Genomic DNA, 18,246 nt, shown 5'->3' on the forward strand with positions numbered 1-18,246 from the left:
TCCCCCCCCCCCCCCAAGTCTCGAGCACTCTATGGATAACATTCATAAGGAGCAGCAGGAGGAAAATCTGACTTGTTTCAAGTAGGGAAAATAGAAAAATATATATTTTTTTAAAATTTCCCATGCCATAAACTAAAAATGCAAGCTACAGATAAACACCGCAATATCAAGTGCTACTCTCCCCACCCTGACAGATAAATATTGATTAGCAATTATATCTCACTTCCTGATCTCTCTGAAAGTGAAGCCATTTTTCTACAGACAGCAAAAGTTGCAAGTGGTGTAGTCTGGAGTGAGTTGGATGATGCTAATTCCCTTTCCAGAAAGAGGAGAAACCAATCCAATTTGAGGATAGCAGCCTATCTCCTACAAGCCCACAGCAGGTAGTTCTCATGAGTAGTTCCTCTACCCTGAGCAGCCTAAGCAAGTGCATTGTCCTGAAGCCCCAATTACCAGCACAGGTGTCTGTTCTGGGTCAACAGTTGGATGCCAGCCTGAAGTGATTAAACTTAATAATTGCTGTCAGCAGTTTCTTGAATGATCCCTGCCTGATGCATTGGGCATAGCCAGTGTGTCTGTAATTCCTGTGTATACGTAATTCTGAATCTGGAACCAGTCTCTGTTCACAATCTCTGTGCTGGCAAATGAGGCAGATGGTTTTGTTGTTTCTCTCCTTTCATCACATAGCTCTAAGTCTGTCCCTCCTCCACCTTAACATGGTGCTTTGCAATCGCTGTCCGTGTCCGTCCACATTCACCACTGCTCTCCCGCTATGGTTTGTGCTTGGTTACCTGCGACCCAGCTGTATGCTCATTGGAGTGACATGAGATGGGAAGATCTTTGTTTTTTTTCCCACTTACTTGAGTTTAAAACCAGCAAATATGGTGACTCCAGCCTGGGTTTGATGATTTTGACTGGCAGGTGGGTGAGGAAGCAACACAATTAGTTTTGGAAGAGGTCATAAGACAATTCTCAGCCAGGAAGAGCCTGGCTTGAGGGAAACCCACAGATACCATTCTCTCACTTTCAGCTAGTACATCCCTTCCATTGCTCCAACACTCCAAGCACTCACCAGAACCGTACTGTGTGTTGTGAAACTGACCCTTTTATTTCGTATTTTCAGTCGGAGGGATTGAATAGAATGTGTAAAAGTCTTTAGTCTGAGATCCGTCAGAGTGATGCTGCCACTTTACGGTAGCAGCATTTAAAACTGTTCTAAGAATTTTTGTATCAGATTTGGTTTCTTTATCAATAAGAAGAAGGGGGAAAAAAAGCCTTTCCTGCCTACACCCGGCTCCCTACTTACATTGCCTGGACCCTCGATTTCACCTTCCCCGAGGTGTGAAAAACTCTAGTAAATACAGCCAGCTGTAATAATGGAACAAGTGAGAAGCTGGCAGGAAGGCTTAGACTTGTCCTTTTCAGAGCATCATATTATACAGTCTACATATTATACAGAACTTTTCATTCTGCAGGTTTCCCCCAGAGACCTTTACCAACCATAGATCCTCACTCATGAAATGCAGCAACCTCTGAGCTGGAATATATATAAAACAGCGGTTCTATACCTGCAAGAGTGTAGGACATGAAGTAAGGAAGAGTAAGGTATTCACTTAAAATAGCAGTGCTTAGGTCAAATGCAGTTACCTAGTTTAGAATTTGGTTAGGCCTCTCCTAGTTTTAAGTAGTTCACACAAAGCATTTTCCTTCTTTCTGAACTAAGGTAGGATTTTATTTTATTTTTTCCTTCCAGTTGCCCTTTGTCTTTAAAATCGGAAAGTGATAGCATAAGCAAGGATGTTTTAGGGACTGGGGTTGGAGTATGACAGAGACGGACTAGTTATTCTGTCTCCACTTGCAAGGGGTTTGAGGACATACCAGCTATGTTAAGAGAAGCAGTGAATACAGGATTTCTCCGCTGTGAGTAAGCGAGGATGTTTGTGATTTTTTTGGTTTTTTTTACTTCCCTACATAGAAAAAGAGAAAGAGGAGTAAGAATAAGAAGAATCCTTCTGACTGTGGGCTGCAGGACTCTTTGACCTCTATAAGTTCAGCACCTTGTAGTCTGGACTCTTCTTTGAGCTCAGAATTGGCTGGTGCAAAAAATCCAACACAAGAAAGCCAAATCCAAGAGAATGAAGTGGCCAAAGCAGAGGCTGATTTATCTCCCTGTAACAACGAAAGTCAGATTAAAAGTGACCGTTCCTTATGCCCCTTGGGAAATGAGGGTCAAAGTCCAGAGACGATTGTGGAAGACAATCCCAGCAACAGTGACACCATGCACCAGTCAGTGCAGAATGGTACCAATGATGAGCTTGCTCAGCCTGCAGGCTCCAGAATCACAGAGGAGAAGATGGAAGATGAAAGTTCCCCAAGTGATGGACAAATGAGCAGAGAAAATAAGGAATCTGACAAGAAGGAAAATGAGAGCAGCCCTGCTGAAGTTGGCCAGCCTTCAGGAAATAGATCAGATACCCAGATGTCTGGGGGAGACAGAGATGCACTGGCTTCCAAAGGAGAGGGAGAGAGTGTGTCCTTAGGGCTCTGTTCCAATATGGAAGCACCTGCGAGGAAGGATTCAAATTCTGATGCAGACCATCAAAGTCAGAAGAAGAAAGTCTCGTTTTCTGAAGCTGAAACAACACAGAGCAGGAAAGTCGAACAAGAGAGGAAGCAGCAAGCAAGTGCTCCAGTTTCAAAGGTAAACTGCCAAATAACCATGTGATTATGTTGGAATAAGTTTCCTTCTTTTGAACTTTGAAATGGTTACTGCAGTAAAATGAAGCCTGTTCGTTTCTGCCAACCCAGTTGAACAACCTGAGGAGGTAGGGAGGAAGTAGGGGGCGCTTTGAAGCATCTTGCCAGTCTGTTTGCACAGGTGTATCTTACATCTGTGAACTTCTCTATTCACCTTTGGTTAGTTCCAGGGTGGAAGAGTTGCCCTTAGTACAAGAATAACTGTACTACAGCAGTCCAAGTGCCTCTCCATTGCTGGGTGATTTACTAAACCATCTTGGGGTTAAAAGTCTTATCCTCCCCTCTCCAAAGCCCCCCTTGGGTTCAGCTTTATCTCTGAGCAGAACTTTATTCAGTGAAATGAGTGTAATTTTCAGCATTGCTCTTGTCAGTTTTTTCTCTGTTATTAACGAAGCGTGTACAGCTGGTAAATGGCTCAGAATCCCTGTCAGTTTTTCCCCATAGAACCTGAAAAATGCATTGTGTTGAACTTTATCTCGTGATTCAGTCTCCCCTTCTCCCTCCATTCCCAATCTCACACCAGTGCTCAAAACAATCCACACACTACAGAAATGCCTATACATTGCCTATGTTGCTTCATTATGCCGGCTTTACATCTCCTCTGAATGTGGGGTTCAGTCCCAGAACGGACTGGTTGAATTGCAGATATTTTCTCTTCCTTTATACCCCCTTCTCCAGGAACCTGCAACATGGTGACTTCTGCTAGCCAACATTGGCATTAGATTCCATGTAAAACCTGATCAGAGCAGTCTTGCAGCTCTGGCTGTTAGATTGGTCAGAAGATTCACCCTCATTTTCTCTGGCCCTGGGGAGCGACGAACTGACCGGTCTTTGGAACTGAACCTAGCCCTTGTGCAGAACACTAAACACAGGCCCAACTGAATCAGTTTTGAATTGGGTTGTTTGACATGCAACATCTTACGTTAGATATCTCATGCCACCTTGAACAGATCCGGTTGGTTTCTATTAAAGTCGTGTCTTTGAGGTGCACTGCTTTTGACTCATTCTGTGTGTTTGTGTCACAGGACGTAGAAGTGGAAGCCAAAGGAGCTCCAAGAAAGGGGACAACTGAAGAAAAGGAAAAGAAGACAAATCAAACAAAGGCAATTGAAGCTCCTAAAAAAGAGTATGCATCAGCTGTTACAGGCAATAAGAAGGACAAGAAGCAGCAGAAAAATCAGGAAGCCAATGAAAATAGAATTAAGCCAAGGTAGAGTATGCCCTCTTTTTTTTTTTTTTTTTTAAGCTGTTGAAAGTGATGCGGCTCAGCCAGTAGAGGCTACTGGGTAATTGTAGCTGGGTACTCTTCCTTTTCAGCATAGACTAAGCTTAAAATAAAAGCTTCCTAGTGTTTGAATTATTCACAACTTTGCAAGCCAAGTGGTTGATTTTTGTGTGGGGGGTTTTCTGCTTTTGCAGTTCAGTGGAGTTACGCTGAGGGAAGGGGTTCTCCTATTGGTATAGGTGATCCTCCTCCGTGAGAGGTGGTAACTAGGTTGACAGAAGGATTCTTTCATCAAACAAGCACTGTCTACATGGCTACTTAGGTCAGCTTAACTACCTTGCTCAGATTGATGTAGCTGGGTCTGTCTAATTTTCTGTTGTAGACCAGCCCTTAGATTCAGTGAGGTGGAAAGATACAAGAAGGTTGTTCCAGACAGGAGGAACTACAGAGGAAGGGTTCTCTCACCAGCAGTGGTGAGATTACAGGGAGGAGGCAGTTGCTAGATGAGCAAGACGGTAATTAGAGAGAGACAGAATCTGTGAGATAGGCGGGAAGTGGGTCCATGAAGAGAGTCAAAAATAAGCAGGGTAGTTTTTCAAGTGGATTTTTCAATGAAACCAATAGGGAGCCTGTGAAGTTGCTTGAGGAGTGATGTTCTGTGATCAGATTTCTTGGTACGTGAAAAGGAGTGGGCAGTAGCATTATTCTTCACATGCAAGAATCTGGAGAGCTGGGACTTGAGGTGTCCGAATAGAAGGGATTGCAATTGTCAGGGTGAGAGTGGATGAAGACACTGGTGACTGTTTCCTTACAGGCAGTCAAAGCTGTAGCAAAAAGCAACATTGTTGTGGTTTGGTGGTGGACAGATTGCAGAGAGCAGGAGATAAGGGCAAGAGAAATATGTCAGGGTCAAGAATGATGGAGAGCAATGTAGGGACATAGGAGGTATGAAAGGTTTTTTGAGGGTGCTGCTTCATCAGAAGTGGTCTTACTGTATTTCACTGGAGCAATACTTTGCCTCCAAAATGTGTGTATATAATCACTGGTGTGTAATCCAAGGTTACATCCCAGACTGTTTTCCTATCAGACAGTAACTAGTTAGATTACAGAAGTGTGTTCTCTGTCAATACCTGGCTATAGAAAATTTCTTATTCCTAATTTTTATCTTTGTATGTAATGTTCACTTTGCTAGGAGAATACTATGTATTGGCCTTCATATCTGTCCAGATGTTGAGGAGTTTGCAATGAAACTTATATTAATGCAACTCATGGAGTTGACTACAAATAAGCAAACAAACAGCTGTTGCCTCTCATGCATTCATTTTTTTTTAATTACACAAATATTTAAATAGTATTTTAACTTTATTTTCTCTGTCATTAGTCAGGTGAATCTTGGAGAGGGTGTCACAGTGTATTTCCATGCAATATTGTCTAAAGACTTTAAGCTAGATCCTAATCGGCATAAAGTGTTCATCAGGGCACAAGGCATTTCAGGATATTTGAATTGGGAGGATAACATCTGTGAGTTGACCTGCACAAAGTAAGTACTTTTCTGTAAGTTCCAACACTGCTTAATTTTAATTTAGGCCTCTTATTTTAACTACCTGCCTCACAATAACAAGAAAGCAGCAGATGTAGGTGTGGTATTTTGTCTCTCCCCTGGCTTTTGTAATTTTTCTTATGCAGCCTTGTTTGGACTAGGAACAAAGGTACTTAGGTAATTTGACTTTTAAAATGCGGCACACCTTCAGACTTAGTGTAGAGACCATTTAACATGTTCACAGTCATGTTAGTTGGTGTTAAACTGTGTTTACACTTGATGGGGATGTTTCAAGTCACATTAGCTGAATCACATTTGCTAACTTGACTTACAAAAAAACATCATTTTTCTTAGTCTAGACAGGGCCTGTGATCTGTTATCTGAAATAAGGCTTGGCAACATTCATGTAGGATAACATCAGGGCCTCGTCTCTTAAAATGTGGACCTAGGCTAATATTTCATTTAGTACTTTGGAAAGTATGTTTTTGTTTTTGTTTTCTTTTTCCCCCCTCTGAACCTGCTGTGTGATTGTTTTATTTTCATGAAAGTGGGGCCTTTGAGCATGGTGAGACCAAATCCATGTATGTATCATTATTATGGAGGCACCTGGTAGTGAATCTATAGTAAAGGTTGCCTTTTAAAATGGGCAATAAAATATGGGGTTTTCCCTAAAAAGTAGGTGGCCAGTCAGTTTGGCATTTCAGTTAGTTAATTAGGTCCTTTGAATTTTCTAGGTAGTTTTTGTTTGGTTTCCCATAGAGTTGCCAGCCTTCTTTCATCACCTTTAACCATCCTCCTGCACACAACCCTTTATCAAACTACCCTCTCACAACCCAATCACCTAGTCCCCCCCCACCCCCAATCTATGACTGCTAGTGTTATAGAAAAATAATGTAGGGATGAGAGGTGAAAGGGGCAGAATTAAGGTTGTGGTATATGGCAGTTGTGGTAATAAGGTGTGTGCTTGTGTGTTGAAGAGCTCATGATATATACTGTTAAGTGCTTTATCTTTTCAGTTCTTTGTAAATTTGTATTGTGTGTGTGTGTGTGTGTGTGTGTGTGTGTGTGTGTGTGTGTGTGTGTGTGTGAGAGAGAACCCTAACTACTTCACAGTGATGTTTATCGTTTGTATGACCGTAGCTCCTAGGAGCCCTAGTCGGGGACCAGGACCCCAGTGTGCTAGGTGTCATGCATCACAGAACAAAAACATAGTCCCTGCCCCAGCGAGCTTGTATGTATGTGTGGGAACCACAGTTGAGGAGGGAGAGAAACCAGCACCATAGACTTTAAAAGAAATATTCTGATTATGGGCCAATCAAGAAGTATTTGCTAGGCGAGTGAATATGTTTATATACCTAAAATAAATCATAATAGCCCATTGGATGGTTGAGTGGTATCATAAAACTGCACTGTGCTCTGATGATACTTAGGCCCCCATTTGGGAAAAGGGAGCAAATATGAGCTGTCTATTTGTCGCATTTAATTTCTGTTGCTGGGTAGGGTGCTCATTGGCTGATATCATAGTTGTGCCCTCCTCAGCTGTTTAGTTGGGTATTGGGGCAAAATATCAAACATATAATGAAGAGGGGGATCATTTTAAGTCTTTCCCCTCTTTTTAAAAATTGGCAGTTTGGGAGGATAGCAAGTACTAGAGCAACCAATGTCTGACTTGCCTGTTGTCCGAGCTTGCTGCCACTGTTAAGCTGTTTTGTATTGAACAGGGACCTGGGACAGCATGGACTCCTCATTGAGGGTTGTGTGACTATTTCCAAGGACAACATGAATAAACCATTTCCCTACAAATACGTTATTTCACGTGGCAAGAACAGAGAATATGAATTCATTTACAAACCTTGCCCAGAAAGAGTGGTTGTGAATCGCCTTTTATTCATACCATCTAATTATCTAAGCTCAGGAGGTAAGGTGATTTCCACAGTGTGTGACTGTTTAGTCTTCATCATAGTTATGCATGTTTAGATACTACTTATTTGCCAGACGATGCTGATGTTAATCAGCCTTATCAGTGACACCCAGGCAAAAAACCCATGTGAGAGAGCTTGGGGTATTGTGTAGAAATATGGAAGGACAGATTTTGATGAAATCATCTAACATAAATCATTTTATCTTTAATGTCCTCTGGTTCACACATTTAACAACACATGTACATCTGTATGTATGTCATATTTATTGAAACGTAATTGCTAGTCAGTGCTGCTGCCTTTGAAGTACCAACATTCCAGTAAAAAGTTGTCACTCCAGATGTGACAGACTTGATTCCTGGAAGAGCTTAGAATCTAAATGGAGAAGTCAAAGAGAGGGTGGGAAGGGAAAAATATGTATGGAGGGGAAGTGACCTGTGGCCAAGCTGGGAACAGAACTCGGGTCTCCTTCATCCCATTCCAGTGTCCCGTGCTGGTCTGCTCCCAGGTATGTGAGGCAGCAGGGAAACTGAAACCCCTGCTTCTTGTCTTACAAGTTAATGGCTTTTTAAAAAAAAAAAATTTTTTTTAAATTAGATTGGCACCAGTATGATGATATAGTGTGCACTAGACCTCCTGATACTTTAATGAGACGCTTTAAAAATTGGGCTGGATGGGATGATCGGAAGAAAAACGTTGAGAGAGGGAAGCAGATAGCAGCAGAAATTATGCTAGAGACCATCTTCAGCATCCTCACCACTTGGACCAACATCAACATGAAGAACTTTCTCAACCAGTTGTATCAGTTTAATAAAGTCACTGGGAAGCCAATGGTGTATGAGAGCGAGCCGAAGGAATGGGCATCACTAGAGTTTGGAGAAAAGCAGGTAAACTAATTACATTTGAGAGTGTATTGGGAAAGAGGTTGAAATTCAGTTATTAAATATGCAATTTTAACTTTGCTGTTGAGATCCTTTGTCTGTTTTGCCTCCTCTGATGGAAGTAATGGATAATTTTCTATTGTGTGATGGGGTGAGTTGTCTCCCTGAACTTTTGATCTTAGTTGCAGTATGAGGTTTAGTGCACCAGTACTTGCTCACCAAGTGGAGCCAGAGCATGGGGTGTGATACTTGCTGGGATGGCTTTAACAATGTTGATATTTAAATTATTATCACTGTGCACCTGAGTTAACACTTCACTGAGATAAACCGTACGGCTCCTATCTCAGAGCTGTTGTTCCAGGCTCTTTGTAGACTTGGACATCTCTGTGTCGATTACACTTGGCTCACGTTTGTGCGGTCATCTTTGCAACTGTAACAGCTAGATACTTTTAATTTAAAATAAATAAATAAAATTTTTTTTGAGATCCTGAGCACAAGATATTGGCTTCAGAGAGGGGCCAGGATTGCATATAGACATGTTCTGGCTGTTTCCTGAGTAAAAATATTGGTAAACAATTTTTTAAAAGTCTTTGCTACCATATCTCTCTCTGGCACAGTAGGTTTTCTCTGTGCTTATTTCTAGTCCAAGCCTGACCCACTCTGGGTTATGAGGATATTGTATCCCAAATTCTCCCATCTGACTGAGCTAGATTAGACTGGATTCCTTCTGGACTCCATAATCTGCCACCAGGAGTCTTCATAGAATACTTCACCATCTCTTTAGGGTTTAGAGCTCTCCCTCCACAGATCTTCCAGACAAGGAAGGTGGGTGGGCAGGGGGAGTCCAGGCTCTAACCATGTATTTAACTTACTTTTTCTGGTGAGTTAGGAAAGTGGTGGTTTTAAAATGACTTTTTTCCTCCACCATTCACCTGTCTTTGGAATCCCTTCCCCATCTGAGGCCTAATCCAAAAGCCACTTGAGTAAATGGAAAGAATCATTTATTTGAATGGATTTTGTGTCAAGTCTATATTCCCTTTTTATTCTTTCCCCCTAATAAAAGGGCTCGATGTGGGTGGCTTACTTTAGAGCTTAGCAGCGCTCTTCCATTTGGTGTCGGAGGGAGGGTTGGCAGATAACAGTTCCTCTAGCTGAACATATAGCCTCGGCTGCATTTTTTAAAAATCAAATATGTATACTTATCCTCAAGGCAGACCAAGGCTTGAAGGGTTTAGCCATGCCCAGTGAAGCAATATTTCAAGTCAGACTTCAGGGCCTGCTATTAATGAGGCTATTGATATAACAGGCATCACAGAAACTTGGTGGAATGATGACAATCAATGGGACACAGTATACCAGGGGATACAAAGTATATAGGAATAATCGAGCAGGTTGGGCTGGTGGGGGTATTACCCTATGTGTGAAAGAGAGCATAGAGTCAAATATAGTAAAATTCTTAAATGAATCAAACTGTTCCATAGATTTTTCTATGGATATAAATTCCAGGGTTGAATAATAAGAGTAGAGCAACAGGAATATACGAGTGACCACTTGACCAGGATGGAGACAATGATTGTGAAATGTTCATGGAGATTAGAAACAGAAAACCCAATAATAATGGGTTTATTATAATATCCCCATATTGACTGGGACTATGTCCCTTCTGGAAGGGATGCAGAGATAAAATTTCTAGACACCATTAATGACTGCTTCTTAGAGCAGCTAGTTATGGAACCCTCAAGGGGAGAGGCAATTCTTGATTTAGGCCTAAGTGGCACACAGTGTCTGGTCCAAGGTATGACTATAACTGAACCGCTTGTAATAGCGAGCACAATGTAATTAAATTTAACATCCTTGTGGGGGGGAAATACCAAAGAAACCCACCACAGTAGCATTTAACTTCAGAAAGGGGAACTACACAAAAAGGAGAAAGTTAGTTAAATGGAAATGAAAAAGAATAGTCATAAGAGTGAAATGCCTGCAGGCTGGATGGAAACTTTTTAAAAATACCGTAATAGAGGCTCAAACTATATGCGTACCCCAAATGAAAAAAACAGTAAGAGGATCAAAAAAATTCCACCATGGCTAAGCAACAAAATGAAAGAGGTGCTTAGAGACAAAAAGGCATCCTTTAAAAATTAGAAGTCAAATCTTACTGCAGAAAATAGAAAGGAGTATAAACTCTGGCAAGTCAAATGTAAAAATATAATTAAGCAGGCCAAAAAAGAATTTGAAGAGCACTAGCAAAAGATACTAAGGCCTGATCTATATTACACAGTTAGCTTGATGTAAGGTAGCTTACATCAACCTGATTATGTCAGTGTGCACACTACAGCCTTGTCTTGGTGATGTAAGTGCCCTACTACACCAATGTAACTCACTTCCATGAGAGGTGTAGGGCTTATGTTGGTGTAGTTAGGGTGACACAGTGTCTGTGTTGACAAAACAGCCAACAGCTGATGTTTCACAGCTCCATGCTCCATGTCAGAGCCCAGCTGCCCCCAGCTCCCCACTCAGGGAGCCGAGAAACCCAGGCAGCTGCTCCTGGCTAGGAGCAGGTAGGTGAGAGCTGGGGGGTAGGGACAGTTTGGTTCCCAGTAGGCAACTGCGCAGAGGGCTCTCAGCGCCCCAGACTGTGCCCCCCTTCAGTCGGTGAGGATGCGCACAACCGACCGAAGGAGGGTAGTGTTGACATCAGCCACCACAGTAATTACTGTGGTGGCTGTAAATCAACCTAATATAGGTTGACTTAGGGCTGTAGTGTAGACCTGCCCTAATACTAACAGCAAAGTGTGTGGGTTTTTTTGTTGTTTTTTTTTAAGTACATCAGAAGCAGGTGATCCAGTGGTTATAGTGTATTTGGACCTTCAAGAAGTCTTTGACAAGGTCCCACACCAAAGGCACTTAAGCAAAATAAACAGTCATGGGATAAGAAGGAAGGTCCTCTCACCTATAGTAACTGGTTAAAAGTACTAAATGCAGGGTAGGAATAAGAATGGCCACACTGGGTCAGACCAAAGCTCCATCTAGCCCAGTATCCTGTCGGCCGACAGTGGCCAGTGCCAGGTGCCGCAGAGGGAACGAACAGAACAGGGAATCATCCAGTGATCCATCCCCTGTCGCCCATTCCCAGCTTCTGGCAAACAGAGGCAAAGGACACCATCCTTGCCTATCCTGGCTAATAGCCATTGATGGACCTATCGTCTATGAATTTATCTAGTTCTTTTTTGAACCCTGTTATAGTCTTGGCTTTCACAACATCCTCTGACAAGGAGTTCCACAGGTTGATTGTGTGTTGTGTGGAAAAAAAATACTTCCTTTTGTTTGTTTTAAACCTGCTGCTGTATAACTGGGTTCAAAAATAATTTGATAAGTTCATGGAGCATAAGTCCATTAATGATTATTAGCGAAGATGATTAGGGATGCAGCCCTATGTCTGGGTGTTCCTAAACTTCTGACTGCCAGGAACTGGGACTGGAAAACGGGATGGATCATTCAATAATTGCCCTGATCTGTTCATTCCTTCAGAAGCATCTGGCGCCGGATACTGGGGCTAGAGGGACCATTGATCTGACCTAGTATGGCCATTCTTCTGTTCTTAGACATAGAAACTTTGAAGTGGTGCCTTTAGGAGCAACAGATTCTGGAAGGTTCAGATCTGGTGGTGTGGAAGATGGCTTTATCTAACCAGTGTCACTTCGTCACCAATCTACAATGGTCAGGCATGATGAAAATCCAAACGCCTTTCTAGAGTCATAAGCAGCAATAAACAAACCTTTGCCCTGCAATAAGACAGTCATCATTGATACCATTGGATACCGTTCCGATAGCTATCTGAAGAATAGTGGGAAAGAGATAGAGATGACCCCTTTGGGGGGGGGAAGGGGAAGTTGATCAATGCCGTTGGATTATGTGCCTTTTCACCCCCTCCCCTTTGTTTTAGGTGAGGGAGTTACTGGTGGACTACTTGAGAAAAGTAGGTCAGCCATTTCTTGATCAGAACAGTGCTAACGTTCCACCCAAGGATGTGACAGTGAAGAGCCGGTTGGGGCTGGGGCTGATCAGTGTTGTATTGGGGGAATTCTATGGACTTCCAACAAACAAAGAGGACCTGAGTCGAGTATGCAGCCTTCTGTGTTTGGAGCAGAAACCACAAGAAATCTTACTCCATGAAATGAATCATAACAAGGCAGTGTTTTCAGTGGTTTCGTGGTAGGTATTTTATTAGTTTTGGGGTGTGTAAGGTGAGGGTGTGATATTTAGTGGATGTGTGGAATGACTAAACTTCAGAAAATACTTTTTAAGCGGAGGCAGCCATTAACTATGTATATTTGTCTTGCACTTTTCTTATCTGGATTGGATGGAACTGAAGTGTGTATCAGTCAGCAAGGTATGCAGAACAGTCATGCTGTGGTATTTTTAATAAAAATAGAACTCTAGCTTGCTAATTGCTTCAGAGTTTTTATAAATCCTCTCAATCAGCATGGGGCTTTTTTTGTGTGTGGAAGATGTTTTGGGGGTATGAGGAAGTTGGAGAGGGAGGATCTGAGATAGAATGGCTATATGCATTGATGACCACAATGGCATGCCCAAATCCACCCAGAGTTTGGTTGCAGAATGGAGGAAATTTGGCACAAACTAAAATAATTTTATAGATGGCCTGAAAATGGTATGGAAGTTTATTCTTTACCATATGATTACGTTCTTGGGGACTGTATTCTCTCTCTTCCCATTTCTCAGCATTTGTTGGTTTGTCCTTTGATGGTTAGTCGAAAGACTCATTTATTTCTTCTTAACTGCCTTCTGCAGAATGGTATACTCAACCACTGTCTTCAGACATTTCTATCTAAGGAGCATGCTATCCCAGTGCCTTCAAGCTGGCACTTACTGCATGAGATGTTTCAAATAGTTACAGTGATCACGGATGTGTGTAGTAAAACCTTGCCTCTATTTTTCAGTTGTAATATTGGGACAGGAGGTGTCAGTTTCCACAACTATAGTCATATCAGCAGATTTTGTGAAGTGAGAGACAAGGTTACAGCCGCTTTCCAGTCCTTCACTTATATGCCCCTTCTGAGGAGGTGGTTGCAAGCTGCTGTAATAAAATGTCATTTGTAAATATGTACTTGCTCAAGCAGCGCCTCTGAGATTTTTACTTTTGTGCCCAAAACTGTGTGACAAACATATTTACTAGCCATTCCTAACATGGATGATCTCTTATCCATTCTAGCATGAAACAGTACTTGAGCCACTTGTGCCAGAGATGCATCGATGAGCAAGTTGACCAGTGGGTGTGTGTCCTCCCTGTTCTGCACTTTTTCACTCCTTCCTTTGACCTTGATGAAGGCATGATGGTGGATAGTCACCTTAAATCTGAAGAGATCTGGGCAGGACTGGAAGGTCTTCCATTCATTGAGTTCAGGAAGAAACAGGAGGAGTCTTATAAAAAGTGAGTTTTCCAGAGTTACTTTAGTTTTTAAAGTGCTTTATAACTGATGATGTCTCTGTTGCTTAAAACTCTTGGCTGCTTAGCTCAGTTAGCTAAACAATTTACTACATCACCATCAGTGGTTTGGGGTATACGAATACATCTTTTATTCTTATTAATGTTTTAGGCTGAAAGTCCACAAGCGCACCTTACCATATGGGGAATATAGAAGAAGGCAGAGTATCTGCATTGCGTGCATGCGTTGAACTGAATGCTGTAAGCTTGGTGACTGTGATATGTAATAGTGCATGTGTGGAGAAATCCCGATTTTTTTTTTTCCCCAGGTTCTTCTGTCAAGGTTGCTTTAAATCTCATGTGACCGAAACATAACCCATTAGATAGATGTCTTAATTTCTCAGAGGATTTCTTTATCTTAGTGCTTAACTCAAGCATCACAAATGTACATTCTTAACAATTTCAGATACTTTTTAATTAGCTCTAATGAAATAAAGAGGCTTAAAAGAAAGAAAACTATGCATGAGTCATTTTGACACATGTAAGATGTTGAATGTAGCTGCAGTGCATGCTGGAATTGTGTGTTTTCTGGGGGGTTTTTAGTGTTGCAAGCAAAAGCATGGTGTCTTACAGTGCATAATAGTGTAAAGAGGGTGCTGCTGATGTGAAATCTCCAAAGAAGGGCAGGAGGAGCTGCACTCCATCCTGTCAAGCGGATGAACATGGCACTATCCCTGTTAAATTGGGTGCCATAGTGGTCAATCCAGGCTCTGAGCAGACTTTCCCTGCTAGTGTGAAAAGTTAAATGCTGTTTAAAATGTCTTTTATGTAAACCACAAGTAGCCAGATTCTGTCTCCCGCTCCCTCCTTCGGGCCCTTTATATTGCTCTAGTGCAATAAAGGAGTGAGAAGGGCCCGCAAGGGAATTCCTTGGTGCAGGAGCAATATGGGACTGATGTATACAGCCCAGGGCTGCAGTCCTTTTTCAGCTCCCAGCATAGAGGAGTTCCAAGAGTGGGAGCAGGGAATGGCTGGAGCGTTCTGTGCTCCAGCAGTTCTGGGCTGTGGAGCAGCCCATAAGCATTCAATAAGGCTACCGTAAGTTAGAGCAGTTTCCCAGGGTCCCAGCACAGAATCTGGCCCAAATATAAAAGGAGAGAGAGAGAGAGAGAAAATGTGTATGAATAGTATGTCCTTTTAATTCTCCCTGACATCAGGTTTGAGTACAGAAGGCACCAGAGTACAAAGGAGATGTCTCTTTTTGTTAGTTTTCTGTGTGCTGTCCCAGTCTTCTGTATAATTCACAGCCCTCCTCCCCCGTTTTTCTTTTTCTTTCTGTTCAGCAGGGTCCTATTGCAGCTGATGAAAGGAAAGAAGCATTTGATGGAAGTAGACAGAACACTGGTCAGGTCGTGGATCAGCTTGCTGCCTCTGGGGGACTTGGCAGAATTTTTGACTGATTTATCTGTTGAGCTGTTGGACTGTCTTCTAGGAATTTATCACAGGTTGCAGAACACCATGATTACATTCCGCAGTTGGGAGGTTTGTCTTCTGACTATTTTAACCAAGTAATGGTAAAGTCAATGGTATCAGTGAGAGTTGGGTGCCTAACCTGTTTTAGGAGCTTTTGAAAATCTCACTAGGCAGCGATTTTCAACTTTTGGCACCTAAATATCTTTGAAAATTTGCCCCAACTGCTTTATTGGGAGTCATTTCTGGGTTATATGGACTGGGACATAAAAGGGTTGGAGAAGATTATTTTCTTAAAGTATTGAATTTCGCCTCCAGGGCTTATTATATGAATTGGGTACTGAGAATCTAGCTAGAGTGTGGAACAAATCAATTTTTGATATATTATTCTGCATCTGTCTGAAAAATATTGACCTGTAGTTCAAATGGATATATGTTGCTCACTGTAAGATTGGTAATTTTTGCATTTGACATCACCTTTTGGTGTATGGTTTTTATTTTATTTTTCATTTTTATTCCATGTCAGTACTGATTACAGTAGATCTATATTCATATAAAACAGGACAGTGGATAAGCTAGTGTAGAAAACTTACGTTTACAGATTTAAATGATGCAGTGTTTGTGAAAATCTATTTAGTCTTGGCAGAAATCGTAATAATCTGGACCTTCTATGGAATTGCAAAATGACTGAGAATATGGCTGCAATTTGTGAATATTAATTTGCAGGATTTTTTAAAACGATTGTTGCAGAAACCAGTGAAGTTAGGGATAGTACCTATATACAACTTTTCATTTTGTAGTTCTCAGAATGCTTTGCAGGTGGGGAAACTGAGGCACGGAGAGGGGGGGAAATGATAAAAGCTTCTAAAAACCTGACTTTTGAGGAAAATTTTAAAAACTGAGCATGTTTAGCCTTGAGAAAAGAAGACTGAGGAACAACCTGATGATAATCTTCCAATATATTAAGGGCTGTTATAAAGAGGACAGTGCTCAATTGTTCTCCATGCCCACTGAAGGTAGGACAAGTAGTTTTGGGCTTAATCTGCAGCAAGGGAGATTTGGGTTTGATATTAGGAAAAACTTGCGAACTATAAGGGCAATTGAGCTCTGGAACAGGCTCCCAAGGGGGGTTGTGGAGTCCCCATCATTGGAAGCTTTTAAAACCAAGTTGGACAGACCCTTGTCAGGGATGGTCTAGGTGTTCGTGGTCCTGCCACAGTGCAGGGGCCTGGACTCGATGACTTCCTGAGATCCCTCCCAGCTCTACATTTCTATGATTCTATTCTATGAAGTGACTTGTCCAAGGTCAGCCAGCAGGCCAGGGGCAGAACCAGCAATGGAACTCAAGTCTCTGCAGTCCCAGTCCAGTGCTCTAACCTCTAGGCCATACTGCCTCAGGTGCATTCCTGCCCCTGCTATGTAATTCAGAGGAAAAGATGAAGTTTATTGTCACACATTTGAAAAGGTTAATGAAAACTGCTGAATCTACTTCTTCCTCCTGTTGGATTTACCTTATGGGTGTAATTCAAAAGTCAGGGGCCAACATTTTCAGAAGTGATAATTAATCTTGGGTGGCTCAGTTTTTGTATGCTGAACATGAAAAATCTAAAGGGACCTGGTTTGCAGAAGGTGGATGTTTAGAATGTTCTGAAAACCAGGCCCCTTCAAGGTTTCTGAAATTGGGCGCTAGTGATTACTGAAAATCCCTCCAGGATTTTTAATGTTATGTATTGTGTCTGTGATAATTTGGATTAAAATTAAGCCCTTAAACCTATATCTTTTCTCTATATTTTCTGCATTTACAGTTGTCTGGGCCAATTTTAGTACAATTGCTAGTGCTGTGGTTTAATTTTTGTGTCTTGCTTTCCCAGATAGAGAAACTTCTAGAAACGCTATTGCATGTCCTGGATCGTAACCAGCACAGGTAAACGAAAGGCTTCAGTACACTCTTCTTAAAGCTTAATTCCCCTTTTGTCTTTGACACTGAACTATGCCTCGCCTATGAAGTGAGGTTCTATCTGGAACAGTTTAGCTCTCTTACCGAACCGTAAGTCGCCCATAAAACCCCCTGGTTCTTTTGATTGTTATTTTTTTTTAATTCTCCTTCTCTTTTGATAACCTGAAAGGATTTGAAATGCCCTTGTGCTTCAGAAATACTACACTGAGAAATTTGTTTCATTTCTTTATTCTCTTTAATTAGGATGCTGCAAGTGAACTCTTGGAAATCCTGCTTGCATATCTGCCTAAAACTTCATCAGATGATTTGCCTGAGAACAAAAGAGTTAAAATATTACAAGTTACCTGCTACTAATGCTGAGATCATTTCAAGGATTTCTAGATTAGAACCTTTGGATGTGAGTGCTAGATAAATAATATTATTTGTTGTTTAGAACAGATGTGGGACGATGGCTGTATTTTTGTATTGTTTTCTAAAGCTCATTTTGATTGATGTAAATTGTCTCTACTTAAAAAAAAAAAAAAAGGCCAAAAACCTGTAATAAAACTACTTTCCAGAGTGACACACAACCATGTAATTACTTTGATTCTTCTGATCTTTTTAAAATAGTACTTATTCTTCTGAGATCCATCTGCATAATTTCGTTTTTGAAGTATAAACTACTGTACTTAAGGTCTAGTTTTATACTTCTGTAGCTTTTTTCTCTAAAATATCACTTTCTAAACTGCCTTGTGATCCATATCACTTCACTATATAGATGTTTATGTAATTTATTTTTATGTCGCTTTATGAGCCTTGGTTTCATTCTCCCAGTCTAGTTAGGGACGTTGCAGAGGTAGTCCAATGGTATGATTTCCTTTTCGCTTTTTCTCCCCATCCTATGCTGTCACCTGAGTTCCATCAGACCAAGGAAGGAGACCAGTGAGCACTCTCGAACGTGCATCTTCCAGTCCTCTTCTGTCTTGCACCCCACAAGCAACAGGGTTTTGTTGTTGGAGTGGTGCTTTAAAGTGTTATGTTTTAGACCTATAATGCATTATGTTTAAACCAGAGG

General features: G+C 41.5%; 1 protein-coding gene across 5 annotated transcripts in view; it reads left to right on the top strand.

Moving 5' to 3' along the window:
- The window catches only part of RNF213 (ring finger protein 213), an 88,988-nt gene that overhangs the window by 13,759 nt on the left and 56,983 nt on the right, over positions 1–18,246 (top strand). For 3 of the 5 annotated variants that reach the window (XM_043496307.1, XM_043496306.1, XM_043496308.1), the window contains 10 exons: positions 1,976–2,701; positions 3,783–3,967; positions 5,364–5,522; positions 7,244–7,440; positions 8,039–8,328; positions 12,266–12,534; positions 13,553–13,771; positions 15,109–15,309; positions 17,106–17,159; positions 17,436–17,589. In XM_043496307.1, coding sequence (XP_043352242.1) covers positions 1,976–2,701; positions 3,783–3,967; positions 5,364–5,522; positions 7,244–7,440; positions 8,039–8,328; positions 12,266–12,534; positions 13,553–13,771; positions 15,109–15,309; positions 17,106–17,159; positions 17,436–17,589 — 2,454 coding nt within the window. The remainder of the gene's footprint in view (positions 1–1,975; positions 2,702–3,782; positions 3,968–5,363; positions 5,523–7,243; positions 7,441–8,038; positions 8,329–12,265; positions 12,535–13,552; positions 13,772–15,108; positions 15,310–17,105; positions 17,160–17,435; positions 17,590–18,246) is intronic. The other 2 variants (XM_038371171.2, XM_038371173.2) reach the window with 2 other exon arrangements.

This window comes from Dermochelys coriacea, chromosome 14 (genome assembly GCF_009764565.3).
Source record: "Dermochelys coriacea isolate rDerCor1 chromosome 14, rDerCor1.pri.v4, whole genome shotgun sequence".
NCBI classification, from domain to species: Eukaryota; Metazoa; Chordata; order Testudines; family Dermochelyidae; genus Dermochelys; species Dermochelys coriacea.